Source organism: Nipponia nippon, unplaced genomic scaffold (assembly GCF_047370975.1).
Source record: "Nipponia nippon isolate SJK-2023a ecotype South Korea unplaced genomic scaffold, ASM4737097v1 scaffold_3, whole genome shotgun sequence".
NCBI lineage: Eukaryota > Metazoa > Chordata > Aves > Pelecaniformes > Threskiornithidae > Nipponia > Nipponia nippon.
The window spans coordinates 108,465,825-108,493,206 of record NW_028262347.1 but is presented as its reverse complement, the minus strand read 5'-3'; the positions used below and the strand labels follow the sequence as shown (position 1 = coordinate 108,493,206).

At 39.9% G+C, this 27,382-nt stretch overlaps 3 protein-coding genes and 1 pseudogene across 4 annotated transcripts in view; 2 read left to right on the top strand and 2 right to left on the bottom strand.

Moving 5' to 3' along the window:
* The first annotated feature begins 458 nt into the window (after positions 1–458).
* Positions 459–6,839, top strand: FFAR4 (free fatty acid receptor 4). The gene is made up of 3 exons (XM_087765513.1): positions 459–1,232; positions 2,005–2,133; positions 5,756–6,839. Exons 1-3 carry the CDS (start codon positions 693–695, stop codon positions 6,179–6,181), a joined length of 1,095 nt encoding a protein of 364 aa, XP_087621639.1. The 5' UTR covers positions 459–692; the 3' UTR covers positions 6,182–6,839.
* A 223-nt stretch (positions 6,840–7,062) lies between these two features.
* On the bottom strand, positions 7,063–14,973 carry RBP4 (retinol binding protein 4). The gene is made up of 7 exons (XM_009465428.2): positions 14,877–14,973; positions 14,443–14,674; positions 14,134–14,269; positions 13,352–13,488; positions 13,086–13,192; positions 11,223–11,435; positions 7,063–7,382 (listed from the first exon to the last, which is right to left on the bottom strand). The coding sequence occupies exons 1-7, from the start codon at positions 14,971–14,973 to the stop codon at positions 7,369–7,371; spliced, it is 936 nt and encodes a 311-aa protein (XP_009463703.2). The 3' UTR covers positions 7,063–7,368.
* Positions 14,974–23,055: 8,082 nt separating this feature from the next.
* Positions 23,056–23,155, bottom strand: LOC148054827 (U6 spliceosomal RNA; annotated as a pseudogene).
* Positions 23,156–24,331: 1,176 nt separating this feature from the next.
* The window catches only part of PDE6C (phosphodiesterase 6C), a 31,264-nt gene continuing 28,213 nt past the window's right edge, over positions 24,332–27,382 (top strand). For both annotated transcript variants that reach the window (XM_009465442.2, XM_087768288.1), the window contains exon 1: positions 24,332–24,811. In XM_009465442.2, the coding sequence (XP_009463717.1) occupies positions 24,332–24,811 (480 nt within the window). The remainder of the gene's footprint in view (positions 24,812–27,382) is intronic.

The window sequence follows — 27,382 nt, the reverse complement described above, 5'->3', positions numbered from 1 at the left end:
CAAGACAGCGACACAACTCCTCCACACCGGACCATGGTTAGCACGAGCAACGCACAGGACTGCTGTTTCCAAACGCCACTATCAAGACACAAGGTGATGGTAAATTCCTCTTTTTTTACCTTAGAGCAGCGCTGGTTATCCCAGGCTCCCGAGAAGAGCTCTCAGAGCGGTCTGACAGCCATTCCTCTGTTTTAGGCCATGCACACATCCCCAGCCGAGGGGAGCAGCCTGGGCGGCCTTCTTGGCTCACGGGCACCCCGGAGGCCTGCCTGAAGAGCAGTGCAGACCAGGGCCAGCCCTGGAGGAGGTGGCCAGGCCTGGGACCCACAGCATGGAGGTGCCAGCACGCCGACCCACACCCTCCCTGGGGAAGCGTCAGGCGGCCCCACTCGCCCCCAGCCCTTTGCTGCATCCCCACGAACGGCGGCCTCGCCTTTGTGTGAGCTGCGCCGTGTTTACCCTCCCACTTCCTTGTTCCACTCTGGTGCAAGAGCCATAAACCGCCCGGCTGCCACAGCCGAGCCCTTGGCGGCACGGGCAGGAGGAAGAGGAGGGAGGGGGATGGCGGCCAGCCCCCCGCTCGGTGTCAGGCGGGCACCCCGGGTGCCACCGTGGTGGTTGGGAGCGCAGCCCTTTCCCTAGGGCTGGTGCCGCTGGCTGCGGTGGGTCTCTCATGCCCACTGGCCACCCTCATGCTGGGGCCCGGGGGCGTGCCAGCGGGGAACAGGACCTACTTCCCCTTCTTCTCGGACTTCAGGGGCCGCAATGTGACGGCCCTGCGCGTCGGTGAGTCGTTCGCCCTGGCCACCGTCTTCCTGCTGGCCTTGGTGGGAAACGTCTGGGGCATCTGCCTGCTGGTGCAGCAGCGTCACCGGCACCGGCTGTGCGCCGCCAACTGCCTCGTCCTCAACCTCTTCTGCGCCGACCTGCTCTTCATCACCCCCACCCCCTTCATCGCCGTCGTGCGCTGGACCGAGTCCTGGGTGCTGGGCGACGTCGTCTGCCACATGCTCTTCTACGTGGTGAGCCTCAGCGGCACCGTCGTCATCCTCTCCCTCTCGGCCGTCAGCCTGGAGCGCGTCGTCAGCATCGCCCGGCTGCGCCACGCCGCCTTCCGCCGCCGCAAGGCGCTGGCCGCCGCCCTCCTCCTCATCTGGGGCTTCGCCGCCCTCGCCACCCTCCCGCTCTGCTGCTTCTTCACCGTGGTGCGGCTGCCCGCCGCCGCCGGCGAGGTGAGGCCCAGCGCCGCCGGGCAGGGCCCGCAGGCCGGGGTCGGGCGGGGGAGGCGGGCGCGGGGCCGGGCGGCGACGGAGGCTCGCACGCCTCTGTCCCGGAGGGGAGGCGGCTTCTGGGGAGCGGGCAGCGCGCTGCGCGCCGGGCCGGTGCGAGGCCGTGCCCGCCGGAGCGGCCGGGGCTCCCCGCGGCAGGGCAGCCCGGGGGACCCGCGCCCGCTGCGGCCGTCGGCGGCGCCGCCGCCCACTCCCGTCCCGCTCTGCCGGCGGGGCCGCCCGAGAGGTAGGAAACGCGCTGGGGTTTTTTGCGTTCCCAGTGCGGCTCAGAGACGCCCTTGCCGGCACAGTTCCCCCTCACCGGGGGACCCGCGCCCTGGGAGAGCTGCCCGGCGCGCGGTAGCCTCTGCACGAGGTGGCCATGCACAGCTTCTTCTGCCTAGCATTTTGAAATGCGTACAAAAGTACACCCAACGGGCACTCAAATACGTGATTAAGTTTAAGATCCGTCAGCTTCACTTTTAAAGTCGCCATTAGCATTTGATGTGGAATTTATGGCGGTATTTAGATTGTGGACAACATCTGTTTGGACTTGTATGGGCTTTTAAACCCATGAAGTGATACATTAATTGACTGCTCTGTTTGAGTAGAAAGTTTTCACAGTCTCGGTTTAGTCTGCAGCCATTTTCTCCATAGGCATAGAGGGGGTTAAGGACGACTGTGTAGTAAAAATAACTGTACGATGTTAATTTTCTTCTTTATTCTTTGTAAACAGGAGATTCAGATATGCACCTTGGTTTGGCCCAGCATTGCAGGAGAAATAGTTTGGGATGTGACCTTTGCCGTTGTTTTCTTTCTAATACCAGGATTAGTCATTGTCATCAGTTATTCCAAAATCTTACAGGTATGTTTTTCCTTTACATTTGGTTGTAGAGCGAAGGGAGGTAAGCAGTAACTTCCTAGGCATCAACATGTTGTCACTGAATACAAATGCACCTAAAGGGAATAGACATCATTTGCTCAGTAAACGGTAAGTATCTGATACAAGATGAGGCACTTCAGCCTGTGCAGAACAGCCTATACGTTTCAACTAAGGACATGCTTGAACAGCACATTACCAGAAGCCCAACACAATGTTTGTCTTCATTTGTATATAGTATTTAATACACTTCTCCATTTATGTGCTGTTCATATTTAGAGACTGTCAATCTCCTAAATGCTAAAAGCATCAAGCATTTGAAATAACTAAAAGCTAGATTTTGCTTTCCTTGAGCCTAAACTCCAGAGTCACAAGGCATTTGTAAGAAAGCAAAGAGAGGCAGCGCTAGAAAAAATCCATCCCCTTTTAGGTCTACTGCATTTCTGCATGTATTTTTAGTACACAGATCTTGTTAGATTACGCTTATTCCTCCACAATTTCAAACTTTGCAAACCAAAACAGTAAATTAAACACTCTGCTTCCATTTTCCTCTCTGAGTGGATGGTGTTTAACTGCTGAAATATAGGCCAAGACACCAGGCACCACAGAGTTTTAATCTATACTCTAGCAAGCATGATATTAGTTACCTAAATTCCTTTTAAAACATCTGATTTCATACACCTTCCTCATCCAAAACCAGAGTGTGCAAGAGCTAGAAATCTCCAAACTAGGTGCTGCAATGCCTAGTTTTTAGCAACTGCCCCCAGAAGATTCTTGATTCCTGTATTAGGTAATTAAACTTCTCATATTATATATAGGGAAAATTATAGGTTTTGGAAAGGAACTTCAAAATACACAGATTACTGAGTAGGGAATTAACTGATGAAAGGCTGTGGGTACACGCACCAGAGCTGCACATAGATGTTTCCATGAACCTAGGACCTCGAATCTGGGCTCTACGTGTCCTTGCCTATTGATCAGGCTTAAACTCATAGTCAAAATCATCAGCCCTTAGTTTCTGTACACCGTATAAGCTCATTACAACCTTGAGGTAAATGCATTAGGTAAACCTCTTCTAGTGAAGTAAAGCGCTTGCCTTTTGCAACCTCATATTTGCTGTAGGCAAAGAACATACAGTAACTGAGTGGGGAGTCTGAGCCCTTTGAAAGAACTGCAAAAAACTGCAGGCCAAGGAATGCCACAGTCCTCGGTTGGAGACCAGGACGGGAATGGTGTTCCTCTTGTCCTTGCAGACTCCAGATTGCAGGAGGTAAATTTAGAAAAAACAATGGCACGTAGGGAGGTAGAAGCCCAAAGAAGTGTTTGGAATACTGGATTACAAGACAGCCCCACACTGCCATGCGCACGTTTCTTTTCCAGCTTGGTAACACAGATGCTAAGTTGCGTTACCATTTCTCCTGAACTGAAAAAGGAATGAGGCCCATAGTAAGATCCCATCTGTTGTAACTGAATCTTCTCTCTCACCCAGCTCTCCAGGAAGCAACCAGAACTCGGCTGGAGAACATCTTAGTCCCTGAGTCATTCCCAAGAGCAGATTCCCTCTCACTTTGTGAGAAGGCGCCATGATGCCAGTGCACACAGAGTACAATGCTCAGTGTTACTGGAAGCAGTTCAAAGCATTCATGTATTCAAATAACACAGCATCTATGATGATGATGCTTTACTACAGATAAAAGACCTCAAATTTGTTAACAAATATACTCTACAAATGTATACTTTACAATTTAATCTGAAACTGAGTGTTATTTTTATGTAACACTTCCCAGAACCCTGGCAAAAATGACAGATCAGAAGCCATGATTTGTAATTAAGTTATTTGTTTTTGCATTGTTCCTCCTCTCAGGCAAGACTTAGGTAAGATGCTAGAACTAGTAAAGACGTTCATGTTCTGGAAGTTACATACTTGTATATACATGACTTGTAGGTTCCTGGTTCTCAGAGTGTGGTCCAGATGCCCACTATAGGTATCTAGATTCCTTATACTAGGCAGAGCAAAAAGGGATCCAAAACATATCACTGCCACCCCGTTTCAGTTGAGCACTTCCTGCAGATGCAGTTGTGTCATATTTACTGCAGTCCTGGTGATTCCTGCATTTAGTTCTAGGCTGTGCAGCTCCAGCGGGAAAGATGGAGGGTACTTATGTGGGACAGGTACAAGGGTCTCTGATGGGGACATTCTGTAGCTGTTTTGAACAGTGGAGGCTGAGGAGGGTACAGAACTTGGTTTCCCCACTTTTATACTAGAAGTGGATATTAGTCCTTTGTATTTTATGAAGCCTTCATTCTTCCTAAGATAGGTTAGGTGCTCCCTGAGAGCAGCTCTTGGATCGGATTGTTTAGAGGAGTTAGCCTAGTTTCTGGATTTGAAATGGGTACAGCAGAAGGTCATCAGGCTGGAATAGTTCGACATGTTCAAAACATCAGAATTCTCTGCAGAAAGAATGACAAATAACTCTATCTATATAACCGTTTTCATCCTTACCTGAACCAGGCAGCTATTAGGTACTCCTAGTATTAGTGTTATCTGTCCTTTAGTTGTTGCTAAAGGGAAACGTCACACATAAAAGTAGCAGGAAGAGTCTTGCACCTTTTGACTTTGCTACTTAGATACCAAATTGATCCAGGCTTTTGAAAATACCTCTTCTTTACCCATGCAGGGGGTAAAAGGGCATCTCAGTTATTTAGCTTAAATGTTTGTTTGCTAAATATTTCAATTTGATTTCATTTGCATCAGATAGGTGAATGTAACTGACTTACTGTGCTGTGCCAACTTCAGTGAAAACAGGGGGGTTGAGCATGAGATTCAGAGTTTTCTGCAAGCCATTGGGATTCAATATTCTACCAGATGATTCTGGTAGACAGATGGTTCACACCCATGAATACTAGATTCCCAAACTACCCATAGTCTGGTTTATTACATCAGACAGTACTTTTACAAGACACAGATTTTCATAGCGACAAAAGGATTCGTAAGATTTCAGGTTAGTTCATAGAAAGCAATTCTGATTACTGACTGAAAAACTAAAAGTTTACACAAAACTTAACATAAAACCCCATTCACATTTAAAACATATCATGATTTAGTTACTGAAAGAAACTCATGCTCCTTCTAATACCTACCTTATAATATCAGCATGGGTGTAAGAGAATTGGAATGCGTTCCTTCTTGCGCGTCAACAGGATTGTTAACTGTGTTCCAGTTTGCATTTGTGCAAAAAAATCAATGGGTTTATTTAGATAGAACAAATGAGGTCATAATTTTAAGTTAAGGGGATTTAATGAGTAATTAAGGCTCTGTTTTATGCTGAAAAGTATTTATGTCTGGTAGAGAGCCATGAGGAGAACAACCAGCTTGACTAATATTGAGGTGAGTTCACAGCTGAGAGGAAAAAAAATGCTAGTAAAATGAGAATGTTTGAAAAGGAACCATTGACAAAAAGTAAAAATGGAATTCTGCAATGCCTTTTTTGTAGTCACTTTTCAAAACAGAAACATCATGTGCTAAGATTTACTTTTGCACTTGTAAAAATGTGTTAATAATTCTTCTAGGTTTCAATGAAAGTTACTTTCTTTTCTTTTACTGCAGATTACAAAAGCATCAAGAAGGAGTTTAAATGCTGGTTTAGCCTACTCAGAAAATCATCAGATTCGTGTTTCCCAGCAAGACTACAAACTATTCCGAGCCCTCATTGTGTTGATGATCTCTTTCTTCATCATGTGGAGCCCAATTATAATAATTATTCTTTTAATTTTAGTCCAGAACTACAAACAAGATTTAAATATTTTGCCATCAGTTTTCTTCTGGGTAGTGTTATTCACTTTTGCCAACTCTGCTGTCAATCCAATTTTGTATAATGTTGCCCATTTCAGACGTAAATGTCAGGAAATTCTTCTCTGTTGTACAGGGAGCCCTGCAAGGCATGGGGCTGGTACGGAAACCACTGCAAGAAGAAGTAACCCTGAACACCCAAATTTGTCTTTGGATGTTAATGTCTACACTATCCCAGGTTGAATAGGTCACTATGTTATAGTATTATATGCCAGAAAAGGAAAAAAAAAGCTAAATCTGTATTTTTAATTCCTGCAGGTAAAATTCTCTTGACTTCACTGCTTTGCCTCAGTAAGATTTGGACAATTTAATGCAATGTATTGAATTCTCCACTTACACTGTAATAAATAAGAATATGGCAGTGAACTTGGTGAGTGTAAAATAGTTGAAATAAGCACTTACCAGACAAATTAATTTCTATGAGGGTACGTTTTCAGTTGGCATAAATGTCATTAACTTTAATGAAGTTATAGTGAATTTATATCAAGAGGGCACCTGATCCATTTTTACTCCATTTTCTACTGAGTAAGAGAGATCAACTTTCTAGTGGAAATGTACATCCTCAGAAAGTATCTGCTCTTTTTTTTCGATCCCATTTTAAAAAGGCATTGATTATACACTTAGATAGCTGACGGCCTGAACGTAGGTTTGGGCAGTCTAACCAATTTCGTGTAGGAAACAAGATGATAAACGTATTATCACCAAGTGAACGACCAGTTTGGTTCCATCTCAAATTAAAAATATGGACATCATGCCTGTTAATTTATAAATAAAGAATAAATAAATACATGTTTACTTGTCATGTGTAAAATAGTTCTTTAAAAAAGATGCATATTTTTTATGTCTTCAGTAGTCATATAATAAAGTTAATCAGTGATATATAGGGTCACTGAAATTCCTTCCTCCTTTCTAAAATGCTATTGGGAACGATTTCCAGTATTTCCTAGAAAAAAGATGACATTGTATTTGAAAAGAAATTAAAAGTTTTAGAAAGCAAATACATATATTTTGGGTTTTTTTAATTAAAACTCTTTAGTTAGAAATTGAAATGACTGAAAAAAGAAACATTAAATTCTTAATTATTGCCATCTGTCACCAATTCAAAATACTGCATTAAGATAACGATTTACTAATAAAACCAATGTCTACATATGTACAGATGTGCATACAAAACAATTGCATCCCCTGTAATCCAAGTTTATTAAAATGTTTCATTGGTGTATTAACAAGATGAGCTACACAGCTCAGATAAATATACTCAAAATCTAAATGAAGCCGTTTAAAATGTTTTCAAGAGAACACCCAATCAATGTGTTAACTTTACATCCATCGTGCTGTTACATGGTTTCTTTCCATAGTTTCGGATCTCTTTAAGAGCAAAATCCTGAAACACACAAAAACCAAAATTTTGTTTTTCAACCACACTAGACAAAATTAAAATATACAAACTTTCACCAAATTTAAAATGCATACATATCTAATTTCTTTAAAATGCTCTTGAGTCCAGCAGCCTGTTACTTGTAAGGATAATGCCAGTACCATGCTCTGCCGTCTATAATTTCAAAGAATTTTTAACTCGGTACAAAACAGGAATTCATCCAATCTGGTACACCTGTCCTAAGCATTTTAATACTTTAGCAAACAAGGTACTGGATAGATCAGTGATAAAAGACTTATTTATTTACTTTAACAAGCTTCAAATTATTTGCCTTTTAAAAATTATTAATTTAAGAATGTCTTTCAACAAAATAAGAATCTCCTGACCTCCAAAACTTCTAATGGCAATAGTAAATTAGCTGAAGGAATATACCACTCTTTAATTCACAATTTTTGCTTCTAGTAAATGCTAACAGCAGATTCAGCTTTCAACTCTACCAACATGATGTCGTATTGTATTTACAAGTAGTCCCACTGTGGTATCCACACTCACATTACATAACTTAAAGTGACTTGAGCTGTTACTCAGAGAGACTAAGCCTGATCCATATTTGGAAAGGAGCTACCAGCAGAAATGCAATGTAAGTTACAACCAAAATACTCATAATTTTCTAGGCTTCGCTTTTGCCTTAAAGAGAGAGTATAAAAAGAACAGATACTTTAGATATTTTTTCTATCAAGGTAAGTTTTGTACATCTACTAGGGTTTTTTTTGAGAACTTGAGTACAGTATTAATTTAAAAAACTAATGAAAAGTCCTTGGGGAAAAAAATTAGCTTCAGGACATAGGCAAAGTATGCACAATTAGAGCCTATTCTTGCAGCATCTATTAACATCAGTCAGAATTTTAGCACAATAACAATGACCTGAATGCAGGTCAGTACAGACCATCAAAGTTGGCTTTTTTGGCTACTAATTCTGTAGCTCTTAATAGCAGAATTAAAACTAAAGCAGCAAGGCTTCCAATCCCACACATAAGAAATAAAGTGAATTTTGTAAGAGTTTCTGATACAAAGCTTTCAATGAATGTTTTTTTCAGTTTAACTCACAGTCATTCTCTCATTCCCAAATGTACTTGCTTTGCAGGAACTTTGGCTTAATGATACTGGAGAATTCAGAATCAACTAACACTGCAGTAATTATAGGTCCTGATCACAGTAAGGGGAGAATGCAAATTGCCGGCTTTAAGTTTCATTTATACTTTGGTGCTGGGCTCATAAACTCTGGCATAATCCTCGATAAAAAGCAGACAGCATTAAGGACCCAGGCTACTATTTTTCATTTACAAACAGTATGGAACTCACATAGTCTTATCAGACACTGCACTCAACACCTAACATCTGAATATAAATTAGGATAGCAGACACAGAATACAGTACTCGGTGCAACTTGGTAGACTTGATATTTCTATAAAAAACTAGAGGCAGCATGATTGACTTTTAAATTAAGGTTGGAAAGTCAAAGAATATTTAAGGCTGAGCTTTCAAAAGACATTTGGAGCTTTTATTTTTAAATTAGACTATTGGTTCTATATTCTGTGAAAAAATACAAGCATTCTATTATATAGAAGTTCTGAGATATTTGAAAAAGTTCTATCACAAATTATGAATAAATGAATATATTAAATTTTTCCTTTTGGTTTATACTTTCTTACAAAGATTGACAAGACCTTTATCGCCTTGCAAGCCTCACATAGTGTAGAAATAATAGAAACACATATTCCACCATGCTGAATCAGACCAGTACTAGCCCAATATCCTGATTTTGCAGTGGGATAGTACTTTCTCTGGGTTTGACAGAAATGCGAGGAACTAGCATAACACATGCCTCTCAAAGTCATAGCACAACAGCTGTATTATCTACACTTTATCTTAGATTTAATACAAAAATGTTCCTAATCATCTCATTATTTTGTTGTCTCATCTTCAGAAATTTTTATTCTTGCTCTACTTCATTTGAAGAGCAGTGAGTGCAGCATTCAAAACAAGGAAGTATCATCAATTTATATGACATTGCTTCTTTTCTGTCCTACCCTTTATGCAATCATACACATCATTCACAAAAGCCAATTTCATTTGCATTTATGCTGTCTCTTAGTCTTGACTGCCTTAAATCTCAACTGTTTCTTATGTTGCTTCCAAATTCTCTTTCAAGACAAAATTTTTATTTTCATCATTGTCAGGCACTTTTTCTAGGTCACTAATCAGTATTCTAAACACCACTCACCTTAGTAGATATTTCAGGCACCCTGTTATCAGCATACCTACTTTACAACATGGCAATGTATTACTCTCTGTTTATAGATCAGATGAACAGGTAATAGAGCCACAAGAGCTGACTGTGCTCATCTGTTCTGACTTTCTTTACAATACACAAAAGTTCCTTCAGTCAATCCCAGTTTATTCTAACATGTCATTCAGAAAAGCCTTTAATCTTGATTTACAGATTTCAGTGATGAAGAACATACAACAGCTCTTGGTAAACTGTTCCAAAGGTTAATGACCTTTGGAGTTAAACAAATGGCTATTTATTTCTGCTCTGAATGTGTCCAGTTTAAAGTTCCATCCATTTTAATTTATTATTCCTATGTTTGCAAGTCCTTTATTATCCAATTCCCATTGCTTGTGTGGGCAAGCACAGACTTTGCTCAGGTCAGCCTTTAACCTCTCTCTGATGAGAAATGATCAAGGTCTTTGAAGCACTCGCTAGAGGACACATTTTACAAACTTTCCATCATTTTCTCTGCTCTTCTTTGAAACCTCTAATTCATCCTTGGTACCCTTTCCGGTTATGATTATCACCAGACGTGACATAGCAAGCAGACCTACGCCAAGCACAGCAGTCTCATATGAGTCTGTAAACTCATCTTTTGCATCCTCAGTTTATGCATCCAAGAATCACATTAACTCTTTTGGCCACAGCATTACGTTGGGAGTTCACATTCAGCTAATTCACCAGTCAAGCCTTCTGTAGATATTGTGTCTTCCAGAATGCAAGGCAGGGTGGGGACCAGTATGCTACTATTTTATTCATTCTAAATATTCTGATCTGTCATCTTTATTCTTCACTATTCCCCACTCTGGGTGTAATCTTTACCAGTAAGTATATTACATTTTCTTCCAGATCATTGACTAAAGTAGAATAAATTACAATTTGGCCTTTTCTAATGTGCCTGAGCACAAGTGAGCTAATCTGTGTCCTTCCCTGTCTTGCAAGCTCAGCCTGGCTATATGACTCAAGATAGGGTCATACTTCCAGTATGAGGGATATGTCCCTCTTCCACAACCCTTTGTGAAATGGTTGGCATGAGGACCTGTGAGAAAGGGTCTGCTATAAGGCATCCTTTCCAAGTTTTCTGATTTTCCTTAAAAGCCTTTTGTGAAGAATTTTTCAAAGAAGTTTTTGAAAACACATTCTATTCCCTTCAGCAACTATTTTGTTGAGGGCAAAGAGTTCTGATTAAAGAGGCAAAATTTCTCTTTACAGCAACCATGAAGTTTATCCTTACTATGTTTACTCATACTACATGGATGTGTTTTACAGCTTCCTCTAATTACTGTTTCAGCTGATGTGACATGCCGCATAAAAAGCTATATGCACCTTAGCTCTCCTTCAGATAAGGGAAGTAAAAGTTGGAAATAACTTACTACAAGCTCCAGTTTTCAAAAGACAATATTACAGCCACTAAGTAAAAGACTTCATGCATTTGCTATTTAATGAGCAAGAGACTCCCAGTGCTTTAGTCATTAAACCCTGAAATGAAATTCTTCAGAAAAAATTGTTCTTACCATTATGAACAATAACTCTGTATTTTCTGTCCAAGCAGAGGTCTATCTGCCTTTGTCTGACAATTTTCTGTGCCCCTGGAGGCAATCCCTTGGGGTCCCGGGAGAAAACAAAGGAATAGCTATCAGCACAAGTGCCATCTTCATTTAGTTGGCGGCAGGAGTAATGAAGAGCATAGGTATCATAATCTGTGTCCACTACCCAGTGATCATCATCTGGAAGAAACCATAGCAAAGAAGCAAAGGTGTTAGAGACACAAGTAAAATCTGGTAAATATAAAGCGATTGGTGCCATAACTCTGTAAAGAAAATAATACTATGAAGATTGGTATAAATTATAACAGATTAATGTGTAGTTTATTCCTATGTCCAGTATTTAATTCCATGTTTTTGGGGGAATTTTTTTATAAAAAAAGAAAATAAACGTATTTATCAGGGACAGTGATGGAGAGAAGAGGAAATGGTTGGCAACACTGCTTCTGCTCTAACGTGGGCACAGAACAAGAGCAGCATGTAGAAATGCTAAAAACTGCCTTGTAAATCCATACCTGAATATCATTATAAAGTGTGGCAACAAACACAAAAAAGAACTGTGTATTAGAGTAGGTACCATGAAGTACAAAGGAAGTTTTCTTATTTTAACCAAAAAAGGGAAACAGTCAGACAGAAAATAGTTTAAAAAATAAATAGAGAAGCTAAATGTGGTCATGCTAGTCATGCTTCAGATTACTCAAAACCATAACTGTTCTCCTACCAGGGATGTTACTTAAACTGTATTTCTAAGGAAAAAGATTTTCATGCAGTTGCCACGTGCATTAGAGGTGTATTTGCTACAAGATCTATCATAAACCCTCTTCTCAAAACACAGTTACAATTTCAGAGAATTCTTAACTATTTAGGTAGGTAATCTGATAAATACCTGGTCACACAGACACCCTCTGCTAACAGAAGTGAACCTAGGTGTTTGCACTAAAAAGTGTCATCTCTGCACCTTCCTCTCCTGGAGCAAAAGAACCTCCCTTGCACCATGTCTGCGCTGCTGAAGGCAACACTCTATGTTCTCTTCCCCATCTCTCCTGTGGGTGGGGACCACAGCTTTTAGAAAGGTAGAGTCTGGGCTCAGCAAGCAGTCTGAAGGATCCATGAAAACATGATTCAGCAGCATGTTGTGAGAGGATTTGGCAACAATTCAAGACATCCAAAGCATTCTTTGTAACTGTGTTTTTGCAGAGAATGGAGCTCCAATCACTTCCAAATTCCACTTGCTTCTCTCAGAAGCAATCCATAGAAATGTCTTGAGCTACAAGTGTCTGAATCTCTATTTGGCTGAATAAACTAATTTTGCATAGGGAGTGACGACAGGAAAATGTGAATATATATATACTGGATCGTATTTGTTTCTTAAAACAGGCAAATCTCTACATTTGCAGACATGAGACCAAGCAAAATAACAGTAGCAAAATCCTCTTCCCTGCTCGACCAAGTCTGACGTTAGGCTTTTCAGAGAGAATGGAAGAATGGAAGCATCTGGTAACTGAGTTCTGAACTAAAACAAGACTTAAAATACTTCATCTGCCTTTCATTTCTTTCCAAACAGTGACCTTTGATTATATTGTTGGGTAACAAACAAAAGAAATACAAAGATATACAAAGGCATGGTCTTCACTTGTTTAAAGAAAGCCAACCAGCTGTTCCATATAAAAAACAGTGATTACCTTGTTCGCATTAAGGCTTTCCTGTATGATAGTTATTGCGTGTTTTAAGTGTGTTTAAGAAATCCAACACTACTTTTTCCTTCCCCAGCATGGACAGACAACATAACTAAGCTCCCAAGTAGTTCTGCATCTTCTGTAGCTAAGTACTCACTTCCTTTCTGCAGAAAAGAAGCAACACCCCAGTACTTCATCTTGAACTTGGCAGGATCCTGTGTGTCAGTGAAAGAGCCAATCATGTCAGCACAGACATCCCAGTTACTGTAGCCAGAGAGAAAGAAAACATCACATTCAAACTTAACAGCCCAGATTCGGCGCGACTATGTGACTAGCACAGGGATAGCAGGTAGGCTTAGACCACCAGTAAGCGAAGCGGAAGCTTAGTGAAATGGAACAAGAGGAAGATTGCAAAGAGCTTACTTGAAGAGTCTGACTCTGCCCTTTGCGGTGGCACTCATTTGTCCATTCTCATCTACAGTGAACTGGGCTACCACATTGTCCTGCAGAAACAGCCCCTCAGGATCTTTTTTTGCCATGGCATACCAGGTGCCACTGTACTGCAAGGAAATAAGAAATGCTGCAGTTAGACCTAGAAATACGGAAAACATTACAAACAGACATTACGAACTAGAAGACATGACAGAGAGGAGGACATCCAGATCTTTGACACCATGCCTCAAAGTTGTACCTAAGAAACGAATCTAGCGGTTCCAACAGCATAAACCCACCAATATGTCCTGGTGCAGCCAGGGTTTGTGAAAGAATTGACATTTTTTGGTATCATATTTGTATCTGCAGTTCTCCAGTATTTAGAATACAAAATTTGGTGGGAAGAGGATAACAACTGGCAGATCTTGACAGATCTATGTATCAATGTTTTTTTTCTTGCAATGATGTCTGAAAATGCCAGAGTATTAATTTTTCATAGAAACAACCAAGTCACTACACTTTTGTTTAGACCATACAGTTTGAGACCAGCCTGCTAAACCTTAGTTTCTGCAGTATTCCTTTATCAGATATATCAGGATCCAGCATCTGTGGAGGTGTGGGCAACGTCACATACTTCTGCTGTTTCTCATTATTGCAGTCTGTGACTTTGAGTGAAAATGTGAACACACTGGTGCTATTGAATGCCAGATTTTGTAGCCCGGGAAAAGGAGCTAGGCAAGACATCACAGATCCAGGAAAGAAAGAAGTTTTACCCTGGTCTTGTCGAAGTTCTCCTTGACTTTGAAGCTGCTTACTCGGCAGTCCTGCTCCGCCGTGCTGCTGCCCAGCAAGACCAGTGCCAGCAGCAGCAGCCAGGGCAGAGCTCTCTCCATGTGGGCCATCCCGTCCCTGCAGCAACATCAAACAGACAGAGAATAGCGTCAGAAACAGGCTCTGTCACACAAGCAGGGAAAGGAGGAAGGTTGCCCTGACAGGTCCCCAGGGCATTGTGCAGCTTTCCCTGATGCATGCACAGGCAAGGCACCCGGTTGTCCCCAGCCCACCACAGGAGGGGCCCTTACAGACAATGCTGATTCTCTATAGACTCTTGAGAGCCCAAGCGTTGATGGCAGTGGCGGGGTGCCCAGACAGGGAATGCCTTATGTAGTCCTGGGGCTTTCGCAACCCCCTGAGGTACAAAGCCAGCATTGGAGGGGGAGCAGGGAGGCGGGTTGATGCATGCTGCAGACTGGGGCCCCTTCACAACAGCCTCTTGTGTAACACCCATGGGCTTGGGTGGTCTTTGACCCCAACCTGCAGCCAAGCAGGGGCTAGGAGCAAATGTCTCTCTTTGGTTTTCCTAACCCAAAGGTAGAGCTCACACCTGGGGGAAGGGGTGTGCACATGTGTGGGGAGGACAAAGGAAAAGAGAGGCACCCCGTCTTTGCACAGGGGAGAGTGAGCTGCCTCCACCTCCTCTGTGATTTTACACACTGCAGTCCAAAGTTCTTCTTACCCAATGTGCTCAACCCAGTTACAAGGTGCAGACTTGTTTCCTTCACCTCCACAAATTCCTTTCCTCTCTTCTCCTGATAAACAGTGGCAAACATCATACTTGCAAGTTTCTGCTAATGTTTCTGAAAGCTTGATCATGCCAGAACCTCTTCAGGTCCTCATGACTGGTTCCCTCTTGCTTCCCAAAGGCTGTTTCAGGTGCTAAACCATCTCATGATCGGCTCCCAGGGACAGGAACTGGGGCACTGCAAATCTTCAGGAAGACAAAAGAGCACTTTTGTGTGGTACTGCAAAGGTGGCCAGACATATGTGTGGCCTGCAAATACCCAAGTGCATGTATGCACCACATCTGGCCCTTTTGACATCAATTTTAAATCAGAGCTTCCAGAATTTCTATTCTGGTTTTGGCAAATTGTTTTCAGTTATATAAACCATTATTGTTTTCTCCTATCCAGGCAAGTTTTGCTGTCTCTCAGTCAATATTTGTTCTATAGTTTCAACATCTTTAGGAAGCATTAGGGAAAACCTGTTAATTATTTCCTAGACATGTAACCAGAGCAGGATAGGAATGATTGTTACCAAGAGAACTAGTTCACCTACTTTTTTCACCTCCCAATTTTGAAAGAATAAAGGCAGAAGCCTGTTAATTGAAAGGTCTGTGTTCATTACTTTAAGAATTAAGCAAAAATATAATTTAAATACGGAGATATGGATGTAGTATAAAAAATACTTCAATAGTAGCTGATGTACAGAATTAAAACAATTTATTCAGCATGGTCCTTCCCAGAAATTTACTTCAGCCTTCTATCCCTTTCATATATTCACAAAAATATTAAACTTGTTACTGTTGCTGCCCTTTACAATCTTTTTCATACGTAATGCAAACAGTGGCACAGTCTGTTTGATTTATCTGTTATTCTTTATTTTCTGCTTTGTGTTGGAGCCTTTTTGCATAGAGAGTATATTTTTGTTCACTTTCTCAAACACCAAATGCTCAGTTCCAAGTCTGCTCTGAAGCCTTTGATTCCCTGGATAACATCAGGCACTAAAAATGCCATTATGTTGAATATTAAGCTTCTACCTGGAGTAAAGAACATATTTAACACAGGTAACCAGAAAGGTTGATGCATATTAATTGTCCTGAAACTTTCAACAGTAGTCTTTCAATAAGCCAACATTTCCATTTTTAAATTGAGATTTTCAAGTTTGCTAATTCCCACAGAGACTGAAGAGAAACAGCAATCTATGTCCCTCTGGTGCCTTTTAGAACCTTGCTCCAGCCCCTGGCAATGGTGATGCGAGTTATTTATTTGCATTCTTACAGAACTTTTACAAAACACTCACTAGTCCTAATATATGAATTCGTCATACTTACAAGATCAAAATCAGCATGGATTTTCTTTGTTCAGTGTCTCACATGACTGATAGTAGGAAGAGGAATTATAGCTTAATTGATAACCTTTAAATCTATTACTTTCTTTAATACCAAAGAAAACAATTATTTCTTTATTCTCTGCCAATTTGTGAAATATTATTATTTCTCCTAAGTTTGTCCTCTTCAAAAACCTGTATACTGCTTTATATTCCCAGAGACATTCTTTCAGGATCAAATCCATTCCTATAAAATTTTGTCAATAACATAATTATCCATGAAAATTCTGTGGCAGAGGTTTTCAAAGGAGTCTACAGTCACTCATCCAAATGAATTGAAACCCAATGAGATTTGACCACCTCTGAAAATCTAGGTCAGTAGTCCTGTTATACTTATTGAATGTTGACCTCAGCAGTTTTACAGACAGAGACCAACCCAGGTTTCACTGAAACAAAAATTTAATTCTGCCAATAATTTTTAATAAGATCAGTTCTAAATATGTGCAAGAGCCATTACCGTCCCTTAAATTAATCTGAGGTCATAAAAAAAAAAATCAGAAATGTGTAATTTTGTATTAGCCATGTCACAACATTTCTTCAATTGTGTGCCTCCACTGATCTCTTCAATGTTTGGCAACTCATATCTGGTGGAGGTGCTTGGTAGAGACTTAGTAATTATAACTTTTAATTCATTCAGCTCCTCAAGCCTGGGATCCCTACAAACTCTAGGCAATGCCTGAGAAAACTCTTCTTTTGAACCGTTATCATTGTGGATTTGTGGGAGCGCAACTACAGTGAAGTCACACCAGTATTTTCCAGTCAGATTTCAACAACTGCAGAAGAGGATCTGGTCAAGTCAGTAAAATTTGAAGGTTACATAGTAAAAGTTTGGCTCTGTGCCTCTTCTGGTTTAGTTATACTTCGAACTCTGCCTACCTGAGACACAGTTTACATTAATGAAGGCCTATCACAGATGCAGCTAAAGCACTTCTTTGGTTCAATGAGACAAGCTTTTTAGGCAAAAAGGCTCCTCTGTTATGTCAGTTACTTCTGGATTGGGAGTGTACTGGAGAAGGGATGGAAGGTTGCTGGCAGACTAGCATTGTTATGGCAATTCAAGGGTGAATTTTTTCTCAGTCCTAACAGATGTAGCTATGCCAGCACAACTAGGTAAACTCATAAACAGTGTAAACTTTGCCTCAGTTAATCATCATTTGGATTGACTTGGGCTATGGGTTTGGTTGAGAAATGATGCTAGTGAGTGATCCTCATCCAGATCTTTTGAACCTGGATATACTCCTTGCAGATTTGTACTTCTCATGTGAACAGAAAGGAACAGGATTTGGGCCAGGATTTCAATTGATCAAGTCAATGACATCAAATGATTGCTGGGTTCTGGGAAAGCTCAGACAATTAAATTTAAAAGAATTATTAAAATATTGATAACACATAAACATGCAAATAACCTCTAATGTAGAGCATACATTTACAAAACTTGTGGCAGATTCAACACCAAGCTTGATAAATTTCATATATGACTTCCCATTCCGATGTTTGAAGCTGGCAGCATATTTTGAATACGATAGAAAGTTTTTTAAAAGTCAGTATGTATTTCTTGGAACCATATTTAATTGAAAGAGAAAAAAGTCTTCTTTTGCCAAGAGGTCATAAAAAAGGGGCTAACTTCTGGCAGTGATTCTGTGATTGAAATTTTTTTACATTAATAGCCTGTAAAAATCTGCAATATTTTCCATCAGGAATAGCAACAGAAAATACATAGAAAAGGTCAGATTTTCAAATGAAATGGCAGAAAAAAGCTTTCATTGTAGGAGTTATTTTAGTTTCATTTAGGACTTTATAATAAAAAGGAGGAAACAAGAGTCAAATTACTATTTAAAACATTTTTAACACTGCAACATTGAAGCTTTAAATATTAAAAGAACTAGAATTTTATTTGTGGTCACAAGAATAAGTCTAGCTCTTAGGAGAAAGCTGGCTTAAAGAACTGGTAATAGGAAATGGAGCATCCATTTCCAGCCAGACTGCATATAAACTGAAAGACTTTTTGCTATCTTCTTATGGTTATTTATTTATAGAGTGCCATTCACAAACACGGGTATCCATTAAACTCTTAGAGGCAGATTTTTCAGGGGAATGAATGACTGCTGTGTGCACAGAGCAGTGGATCCGATGTAGCCACTGCCCTGTGAAACCAGACTCGTATTAACAAGTGACAACAAATGCCATGAGCTGAGCCAAGGAGCTCCGTGTACTTTGTAAGGGACAGCTATGTACCCTGTCACCATCACAACTGTTCCTCTTGGTGGCACTCTGAGTACAGAGGTCAAGGACAGAATGGAATTGAAAAGATTGGCCTTTGCACCATGCCAGCCTGTGTGCTACCTCTTTTTGTAATTTAATGACGTGACATTCTGCATAAGGAGTAAATTTACATTGAACTCTTTATGAACAGTATTTAAACAAACCTAGTTTAAAATGGTACCTTTATTCTCTTTAGCAAACCTTTGTGAGGATTGTGATACTGAATTGCAATGTTTTTCTAGACGTATTACCAAAATGGAAACAACTTGAAACAAAGATGTAGTTTGCCAATAGGCTGGCCAGCCCGGTGAGGAGTACTTTAAACTATGAATGATGAAAGACACAGACATACTGGAGTGAGTCCAGCAAAGAGCCACGAAGACCATTGAGCCATAAGAGAATCTGACAAAAGGAGAGACTGAGGGAGCTGGGACTGTTGAGCCTGAAAAGAGGGCTTGGTGGGATCTTATTGACTGTATAAATATCTGGCAGGAGGGTATGAAGAAGGCAGAGTCAGACCCTTCTCAGCAGTGCTGAGTAATATTCTCAGTAATGAAAAATGGTCAGGTAACCTAAGATCACCAGGGAGTAAATGGAGAGTGGATGAGATTACAAGGCTGCTGTCTTTTGCTCAGCCCATATACTAAAATTCATGCCAAGCTACCAAGAAACCCGTGCTCATGGTCAAAGCTCCAGTGCATCTGGCAACCCAGGTTAACCTCTTGATGCTAGATTGGCCATTTACTTCAGGAACTCTCCCCTAGAAGCTAAAATATCTGTTGACTACTTATTTTATGAACCCCCAGAGCTAATAATTGGTAGTTTTAAGGGACCATGAAAATTTGCAGCTGTATGGAAAAAGCAGCTAACTTACTATCTTTAGTTTTTGCACTTTTAAGATAACTTGTAATAAAAGGGACAGAAGATTATTTTAAAAGAAACATAAAAGTTGAGGTTGTTTATAAAGGTCCTCAAAACATACCTGATCAGTGACACCAGAACATTTCAGTGCCAAAAACTGGCTGTGTTAGGGGCACACAGTACCTGTTGTAGATACCTACAGAATCCATTCTCACAACCTAATAATTTAGAAAAAACCAATAATATTTCTGAATATTAATTTCTTAGATTATAAGTATGAATCTGCCATGTCCAGACAGTGGCCACAAAATTATCCACATCAAAAGGCATGCAATTGAAATAAACACATCTGCTCTGTGTTTCTTCAGAAAATCTTAACTGAATGAACCACATTGACTGCTATCAAGACAGACAGAGATGTTCAGATACAAACACTGAGCTGAACTGGGAAACCTTACAAGTACCTTTGACATTTACGTGCTGCTTGAATCTATTTAAATAACCACGTCTGTCAGTTATCCTTCTTAGGAGTTTCCATGTATCACAAAGGCTCAGGAATGGTCTACTACTAAGAACTACTCCATAAATAGTTTGATTTCTGTATTAACTATGAACGTCAAAGGCAAATGATATCATATGTATTAAAATCATAAAGCACACATATTTCTGATATTCTCTGAAATTAAAACAATTTGAAAAATACAGCACCCAGCTCATCATGTTTTTAAATCAAATCACCTCAGCATGGAAAAGGATCAAAGCCAAATGCATATTATTTTTGCCTTTAAAAGTGCAGTGAAAATGACTGTGCGAAGGTAGTTTCCAAGGTTAAACCTTCATGCATACAATGGATCCTACATTAAAATGTATTTTCTTAATAGGTGATCTTATTAAAAAATTGCTAGGAAAGATGATAGCAAAATCATGTTTGAAAATGCCAGAAACGTGAAATAATTTTTGGTATAGTTTCTTAGAATGAATTTAAATACAAATGTGAATTAGCATTACTAAACATAAAATGTTCAATAGTGTGGAAAATAAGGAGAGTAAAGGAGATAGATAGAACAGAAAATAAATGTCTTGTTCCAGCACAGAAACTTTAAAATTCATTACAATGCTAGTGCTTCAAAATGTTTAAATGTCTAATTTACAAAATTTGTTAAAATACTAATATGAGAAAAACAAAAAAGCATAAATACAAATACCTTGTATTTTCTTAACTCTAAAATGAGGACTTCCATACATTTATGGAAGGTACATTAAGCTACATTTTTGTACCAAACTACACTTTAATTTCTATCAAATCACTTCAACTTCTTGGTTTGCTTTAGTTGTTCATGGTTAATCAATAGGTACATAGAGTTCACAATGAAACATAACATGACTAATATAGCAATTACTGAAAAAAGCCAACTTAGCTGTCTTCCAAACATAAACTTCTTAAAGAACTTCTATTGGTTTCTGATACTTCTTTCCATGTCATTTCACAAACACTTTACAGAGCAAGAGTGCAATTGTAAGAGTGAATCTAAATTAAGGGATAAAAAAGAGGATTGTTTGATGATTTAAGAATGATTATGGGACAACCCAGCTACATACATCTGAAACATTTTGTTACAAAGATTGATTTATCACCTTACCGTAGTGCCTAATTAAAATATGAACTTTTTTATCTCAAAGTACCAATAGTGTAATTTATCATGTGTAAAAACAGCTGGGCATGAGGAAGATTTGGTGGAAATATGATAAGCATTTTAGGTGGCCTTGCATATTGAAAAAAATGGGCACCACTGATAATAAAATTGTTAGCTTACAAAATGTTAACCCACCAACTCCCCTGCCCGCAAAGGAAACAGTGTAACTCTGTCAGGTTGCCTCTACTTACTCTCCCTCCAGAGAGTGACAGGTTGCTCTATTTCATAGAATTAATGTGATCACAATATAAAGAACACCTAATGTTTGTAAAGCTGGTTTCTCACATGTGATAAAGATGAATGTGTAAATCTTATACAGAAGATAATTTTCTAGAATGTTTTAACTGGGCAGGAGACAGACCCTCTATAGACCCTTTCTACTTCAAATAAACTACTATTTAGAATGTTTCAAAGTCAGGAAGAAAATATGGCCAAACAAGTAATGCAAAAAAATGTTACTATCCTTTGCACAATTTCATTGGAGCTCTTCAACATCCTCTTTTTTAAAGAGTGGCATAAAAAGTGTTGAGCTACCAATCAGGAAGATGACAGATGAAGAGAAATAATTTAACTCTACGTGTAAATACATGTAAATTTATTTTCAAGTCTCTATTGCTTTTATACATATTGATCAAATTATGAAAAAAACTATTCAAAGGCTAAGATATATGTGCATTTCTTTTGCTGTTTTCTTGTGAACTGTACCTGTGTCTAATAGTGAGAACATCTTGCTGTGCTGCAGTTGCACAGTCCTGCCACAAAGTTAGTATCACCAGTTCACACCTGGAAAGAAGATGCTGCAACCTCATACACCCACCAGTGAGAGTCCTGTGCTGCCCCCAAGACTGCTAGGGGTAAGTAACCCAGCCAGAGAAAAGGAACCACAGAATGTGTCCATACTGGGCTGATTTTCATATGCATTTTGACATCTTTATGGCAACTGCAGTCTGGCAAAAATTAGTCTTACACAGCATTTCATACCACAGTCAGAGGGAAAGCTAGTGTACTGAGTTAGCTGCCATTACAGACCAATCACTGACCTGTTCTTTGTGCACAAGAGGATTGGTGTAGGTTGCCCATGTTGATTCTTTTAGATCTGTTGATAAAAATGGATGTTGACACACCGTGGCCTCTGGCAGACAGACAAAGTTGCACTTTGACAATTACTCCTTTCAAATTAAGAATTTCCAAAGGGTATATGGTCTATTTCCCTTATACCAAGAATCTCTTTCTGCTCTCTGATCAATGTGGATGCCACAAATAGAAATATGAATTGTATTGCAGCCCTCCTACTGTGCTGAAATCATAGAATCATAGAATGCTTTGGGATGGAAGGGACCTTTAAAGGTCATCTAGTCCATCCCCCCTGCAATTGGCAGGGATACCTACAACTAGATCAGGTTGCTCAGAGCCCCATCCAGCCTCGCCTTGAATGTTTCCAGGGGTGGGGCATCTACCACCTCCCTGGGCAACCCGTTCCAGTGTTTCACCACCCTCACTGTAAAAAATTTCTTCCTTATATCCAGTCTGAATCTACCCTCTTTTAGTTTAAAATCATTACCCCTTGTCTTATCACTATTGGCCGTGCTAAAAAGCCTGTCCCTGTCTTTCCTATAAGCCCCCTTTAACTATCGAAAGGCTGCAATAAGGTCTCCCCACAGCCTTCTCTTCTCCAGGCTGAACAACCCCAGCTCTTTCAGCCTTTCCTCATAGCAGAGGTTTTCCATCCCTCTGATCATTTTTGTGGCCCTCCTCTGGACCTGCTCCAACAGGTTCGTGTCCTTCCCATGCTGAGGACCCGAGAGCTGGACGCAGCACTCCAGGTGGAGTCTCACTGGAGTGGAGTAGAGGGGCAGAACCACCTCCCTCGACCTGCTGGCCATGCTGCTTTTGATGCAGCCCAGGATACGGTTGGCTTTCTGGGCTCCGAGTAAAAATATGGAATGCTTCACAAATTTGCGTGTCATCCTTGCACAGGGGCCATGCTAATCTTCTCTGTGCAGATCTGTTTCAATGAACATAGATTATTTGCTGTCATAGTTGGCACTCAACTTGAATTCAGCCTTCTCACTCACATAGCCCTAGGGTGTTTGCTCTTAAAATTCAACACAGTTTTCATCATTCCTTTTCTATTCATGTGAGTAATGCTGAACTTCCAATGGTAGAAAATGTCAAACATGTTATAAAGCTACAACCAGACTCAAGATTCCCTCTTTGCCCACTATCTGTCAGTTATTACCATTTTTCTCATGTTTAAGAGAGCAGAGATCTCCCACTTTTTCTGAAGAAGGCATAGAAGAAACTACAGTACTTGCAGGACCCTGTAAGGTTATTTATGCTTTCAGAGTAAACATTTTACTGTGTCCTGAGCTTAATTTGAATTCAAGCCATTTTCTGATTTTACTCTTTCCTTTAGACTATCTATTTTTGAAAAAAGTTATGTATGTCATATCTGGCTGTGCTGAGTCAAATTCTAATTCTTTTACTCCATCTTCACCTGGGTAAATCACTTGAGCAAGCTCAGACTTTTGTAAGGTCTCTAGGATTTTACCCATTTTATGCATGTATAGCTTCATAATTATTTGCTTTTAGTAATCCAATTCCGATCATCTCCTGACTATTTAAAGGAAAACTAAATTTCACAATTTTAAAATTTTCTCTGTAACATTCTGTTTTTCTCCCCGCAAGTACCTCTCACAAATACACATGTGTACGTCTGTGCATGTGTATGATGTGGGCTAAGTACCTAAGTAGAATTCCTCATATTAAGTTTCAGTGGAAACTTTTGTGTGTATAGTGCAATATATATACTGTGAATGAAGGAGATAACATACAGGTATACATATCCACATATCAGACAATTTTATAAGGTCTAAGAATCAATTGGTTAGTTTAAAATGTTAAAATGATTCCCTTTTAGGATTTATGAGCTAAGAATGCTCAGGGGTTTAGTGTCCTCACATCTCTTTAATTAGCAGTCTCCAAGATCTCACACTAAGAAGATGCTAAGCCAGTGCCTTCTGTCATATCTCAAGAGTTTCAGAAGGCTTGGAAGCCACAGAGGAAGGTGAATGTACTATGCCTGTGAGCTATACGACATGTACAAAGTACCATTTTCTTACTAGTATCAAGTTAGGACTTCTTGCTACCACTCCTGCTTTGATGGTGATGCAGTTCTAAAAGAAATCCTAAGAACAATCCAGCAGAAATGGGTGAGGTAAACAAAGATGCCGTTGAAAAATACTTGGAGAACAACCCCCAATTTGCCAAGGAGTATTTCGACCGAAAAATGAGGGCAGAAGTGCTGGGAAGTATCTTTAAAGTCAGCCCTGGAGATGTGAAGGAAGGAGTCAGCTTCAAGGACATGTCCCGTCTGGAGGAGTGTAACATACTTTTTGAGCTGCTAACAGAAATCCAGGATGAAGGAGGCATTATGGAAAAGATAGTGCACAAGGCCCTGCAGAGGCTGGCACAGCTGCTGGCAGCTGATCGGTGTAGTATGTTTATTTGTCGTTCCCGAAATGGTATTCCAGAGGTAGCCACCAGGCTTCTCAATGTCACTCCAACTTCCAGCTTTGAGGAGAATTTGGTGAATCCAGACAATGAGACTGTTTTTCCTCTGGACATCGGGATAGCAGGATGGGTTGCTCATACCAAGAAGTTTTTTAATATACCTGATGTGAAAAAGGTAAGTGACTTCTCTTGGGGAATGGGTTTCTGTGCATTTGCTTACTCATCTTCCTGCACAAGAGCTTGTGGTACACAGTCATTCTTCAAAAACGTCCCAGAGACAAAAATCCGGACCAAAAGCATGAGAAAAGCAGCAGCAGAGTTTGCTTAAAATCCAGTAGAACCACATCATGTAGCCTAGTGAGGTATTTCCAGTATCCTTGAACAATAGTTGTAATGTAATTTACTATAATAAGGGTGGAGAACATTAGATTAATGGAGACCAATAAGTACTTGTGTTTATGTTGAACAAGGCAGGCTCCTATTCTATTTTCCAGTATGGGCTTGCAAGTGTTCTCCCTTATCATTCCATGCTGCCATACACGCACCTCTGAATACAATAAATTTGCAGCATTACAAAATGAGGATGCTTCCTTATAAGTAGGTGAATGAAGCCAGATGAAGATGATGTCAACATGTATGTTCAGCTTCAAGTCTGTCTTTGAATTTAAAATGGCTCCAAATTTTGAGTATGTCCAGATCCAGGGTTTTTGTTCAGAACCATCTATAGAAGAAGATTAATGAGTCAGAGCTGCTCTGATATTTTCAAAGCTCCAGCTGAGTTTGCACAGAATCACCGTCTTTAGTTACGGTGCCGATAAGGGTTATTACAAATGTTATTAAAAATGATGAGTGGCCTAACAGAAATTAAACATGCATGAATGAGAACTGCTTTAGAAACTGCTCTGAAATACATGGGGAAACATAAATGTGCTTTTATTGTTGTAGATTTCTTTGAAAACAGCTAAACTTATATCAAATGGTGACATCTTCATCTCTTTTTAGTCTTATGTGGAAAAGCTCAGCATAATCAAATGGTGCTAAGATAATTATACAGGATGACAGTCTTGCTTCTCAGTATTTCCTATACAGTCAATTTAAAATTCTGGGCCATTTTAGAGATGCAAACCACCTTGGTGTCCTAAGCTCAATGTAAATAATAAAAATCTTTATACACTGCAATTATCTATGTTTTCCAGGAAGTAAACAAAAAGTAATGTATTTTATCATGTTAAAAGTCAGCAGGCATAAAGAAATAAAGGATTACTTTAAAAACATAGAAACAAATGAAAATGTATATATATGCGAAAAGAACATTCCAATATATAGTAAACTACCTCAGATGTAAGTAGGAAGCACAGGAGCAAACAGAAGAATGACTGATTTGAGGAAACAAATTAGTTGATTTTTAACTGACCACTAAGATGCTTTCTTCAATGGCTGCTGTTCTGACAAGAAGCATCTGACTTACTGCCTCTTACCACCACATGGGGAGATTGGAGGATAATCCTTCTAAATTCATAAGGATGATTACATGAGAAAAGATCAAGAGGATCAAGAAAGATGTGCCTTCTATCAGACACTGCACTGCTCCTTAATATCATTATGTGAGAGGTGCCCAGCGCAGGGCTGCCCAAATACTTCTGCATTTGCAATAGGATTTGTTCATAATTTTGTGACAAATGTAATTTGAATATGCTTAAATAAGAGAACTTTTCTGTCCATCTAATCCAGCTGAGTATACATTTTGCACTCATAAATTAATTCACATCGGCTGAATATCTGTCCAGCTATTATTCAAACATTCTAAGGTAACCTTTACTTGGGCATCCATTTACTCTCTTAGGATTACTGAGGTCTATGCCATTAAGCCCACACTTAAAAATACAGTTAAACTATGGTGCCATTAATCCACATTTGGTAACTAAATGTCATCAAAACATTGACATTTTATAAGTTAATTGCAGAACTCCCAGAGACTTCTCTGGGATCAAGATTTGTTATTGAAAAACAACCCTGAAGATCTCAAAATTGTCACAGTTTCCATTCTATTTGTAAAAAAAGTCAAGTGTCCAAATCTACACTCCTCACATGGGCAAAGCTCCCACTAATGTCACCAGAATCTTTATCTCTGTAAGGAATGCAGAACTGCAGCTTTAGTCAGTAACATGTAAGGAATATAATTAGTCCATGGCAGCAGAATTGGGCAGCCACTGAAGCCTTTATCACAAGGATAATTATTTTTCAGATCACTTTGTATGCACTTCAGTCAAACTAGATTGTCTGCTACCCAAATCCTGAGCAAAAAATGACAAGCAGAGTTAAGCCAGAGAGGAATTTTGCCCCTACTGCCTTGCCAGAATACAAAATGCACAATGAATAATTCTAGATGGCTATAGTACTTTAATGATGTCATGTCTAACCACTTTCTATTGTTGACACAATCCATATCCAAACAGCACAGTGTTTTTGAAGTCTTAAGTACATGACAACATTGACAAACCCATAGTGAGACATTTTCATGCTTCAATCACCACCCCTTTATAACAAGAGTGAATGTAATGAAAGATTGCAACAGCAATAAATCACTGAAAAAACATAAGACTCCACTTGTAGTGCCTGGTAGCCAGTTCTTTAGGGATTATCTCCTTCTTCAACCTGGAAAGGTTCCAATAAACGTGAGGAAGCTCCTCATCCTGACTAATGCTTCAGAAAAGAAAAGCAGAGGAAAAGATACAGACCTTCTGTA

Excerpts from the sequence above, each read along its gene's own strand:
- RBP4 (XM_009465428.2), bottom strand. The coding sequence starts at position 14,973 with ATGATGTTTGCCACTGTTTATCAGGAGAAGAGAGGAAAGGAATTTGTG. Across the intron at positions 13,489-14,133 it reads AGAACTTCGACAAGACCAGG|TACAGTGGCACCTGGTATGC; the intron begins GTAAAACTTCTT and ends ATTTCCTTGCAG. Across the intron at positions 11,436-13,085 it reads TTCTTTTCTGCAGAAAGGAA|ATGATGATCACTGGGTAGTG; the intron begins GTGAGTACTTAG and ends GGTTTCTTCCAG.
- FFAR4 (XM_087765513.1), top strand. The coding sequence starts at position 693 with ATGCTGGGGCCCGGGGGCGTGCCAGCGGGGAACAGGACCTACTTCCCC. Across the intron at positions 1,233-2,004 it reads TGCCCGCCGCCGCCGGCGAG|GAGATTCAGATATGCACCTT; the intron begins GTGAGGCCCAGC and ends CTTTGTAAACAG. Across the intron at positions 2,134-5,755 it reads GTTATTCCAAAATCTTACAG|ATTACAAAAGCATCAAGAAG; the intron begins GTATGTTTTTCC and ends CTTTTACTGCAG.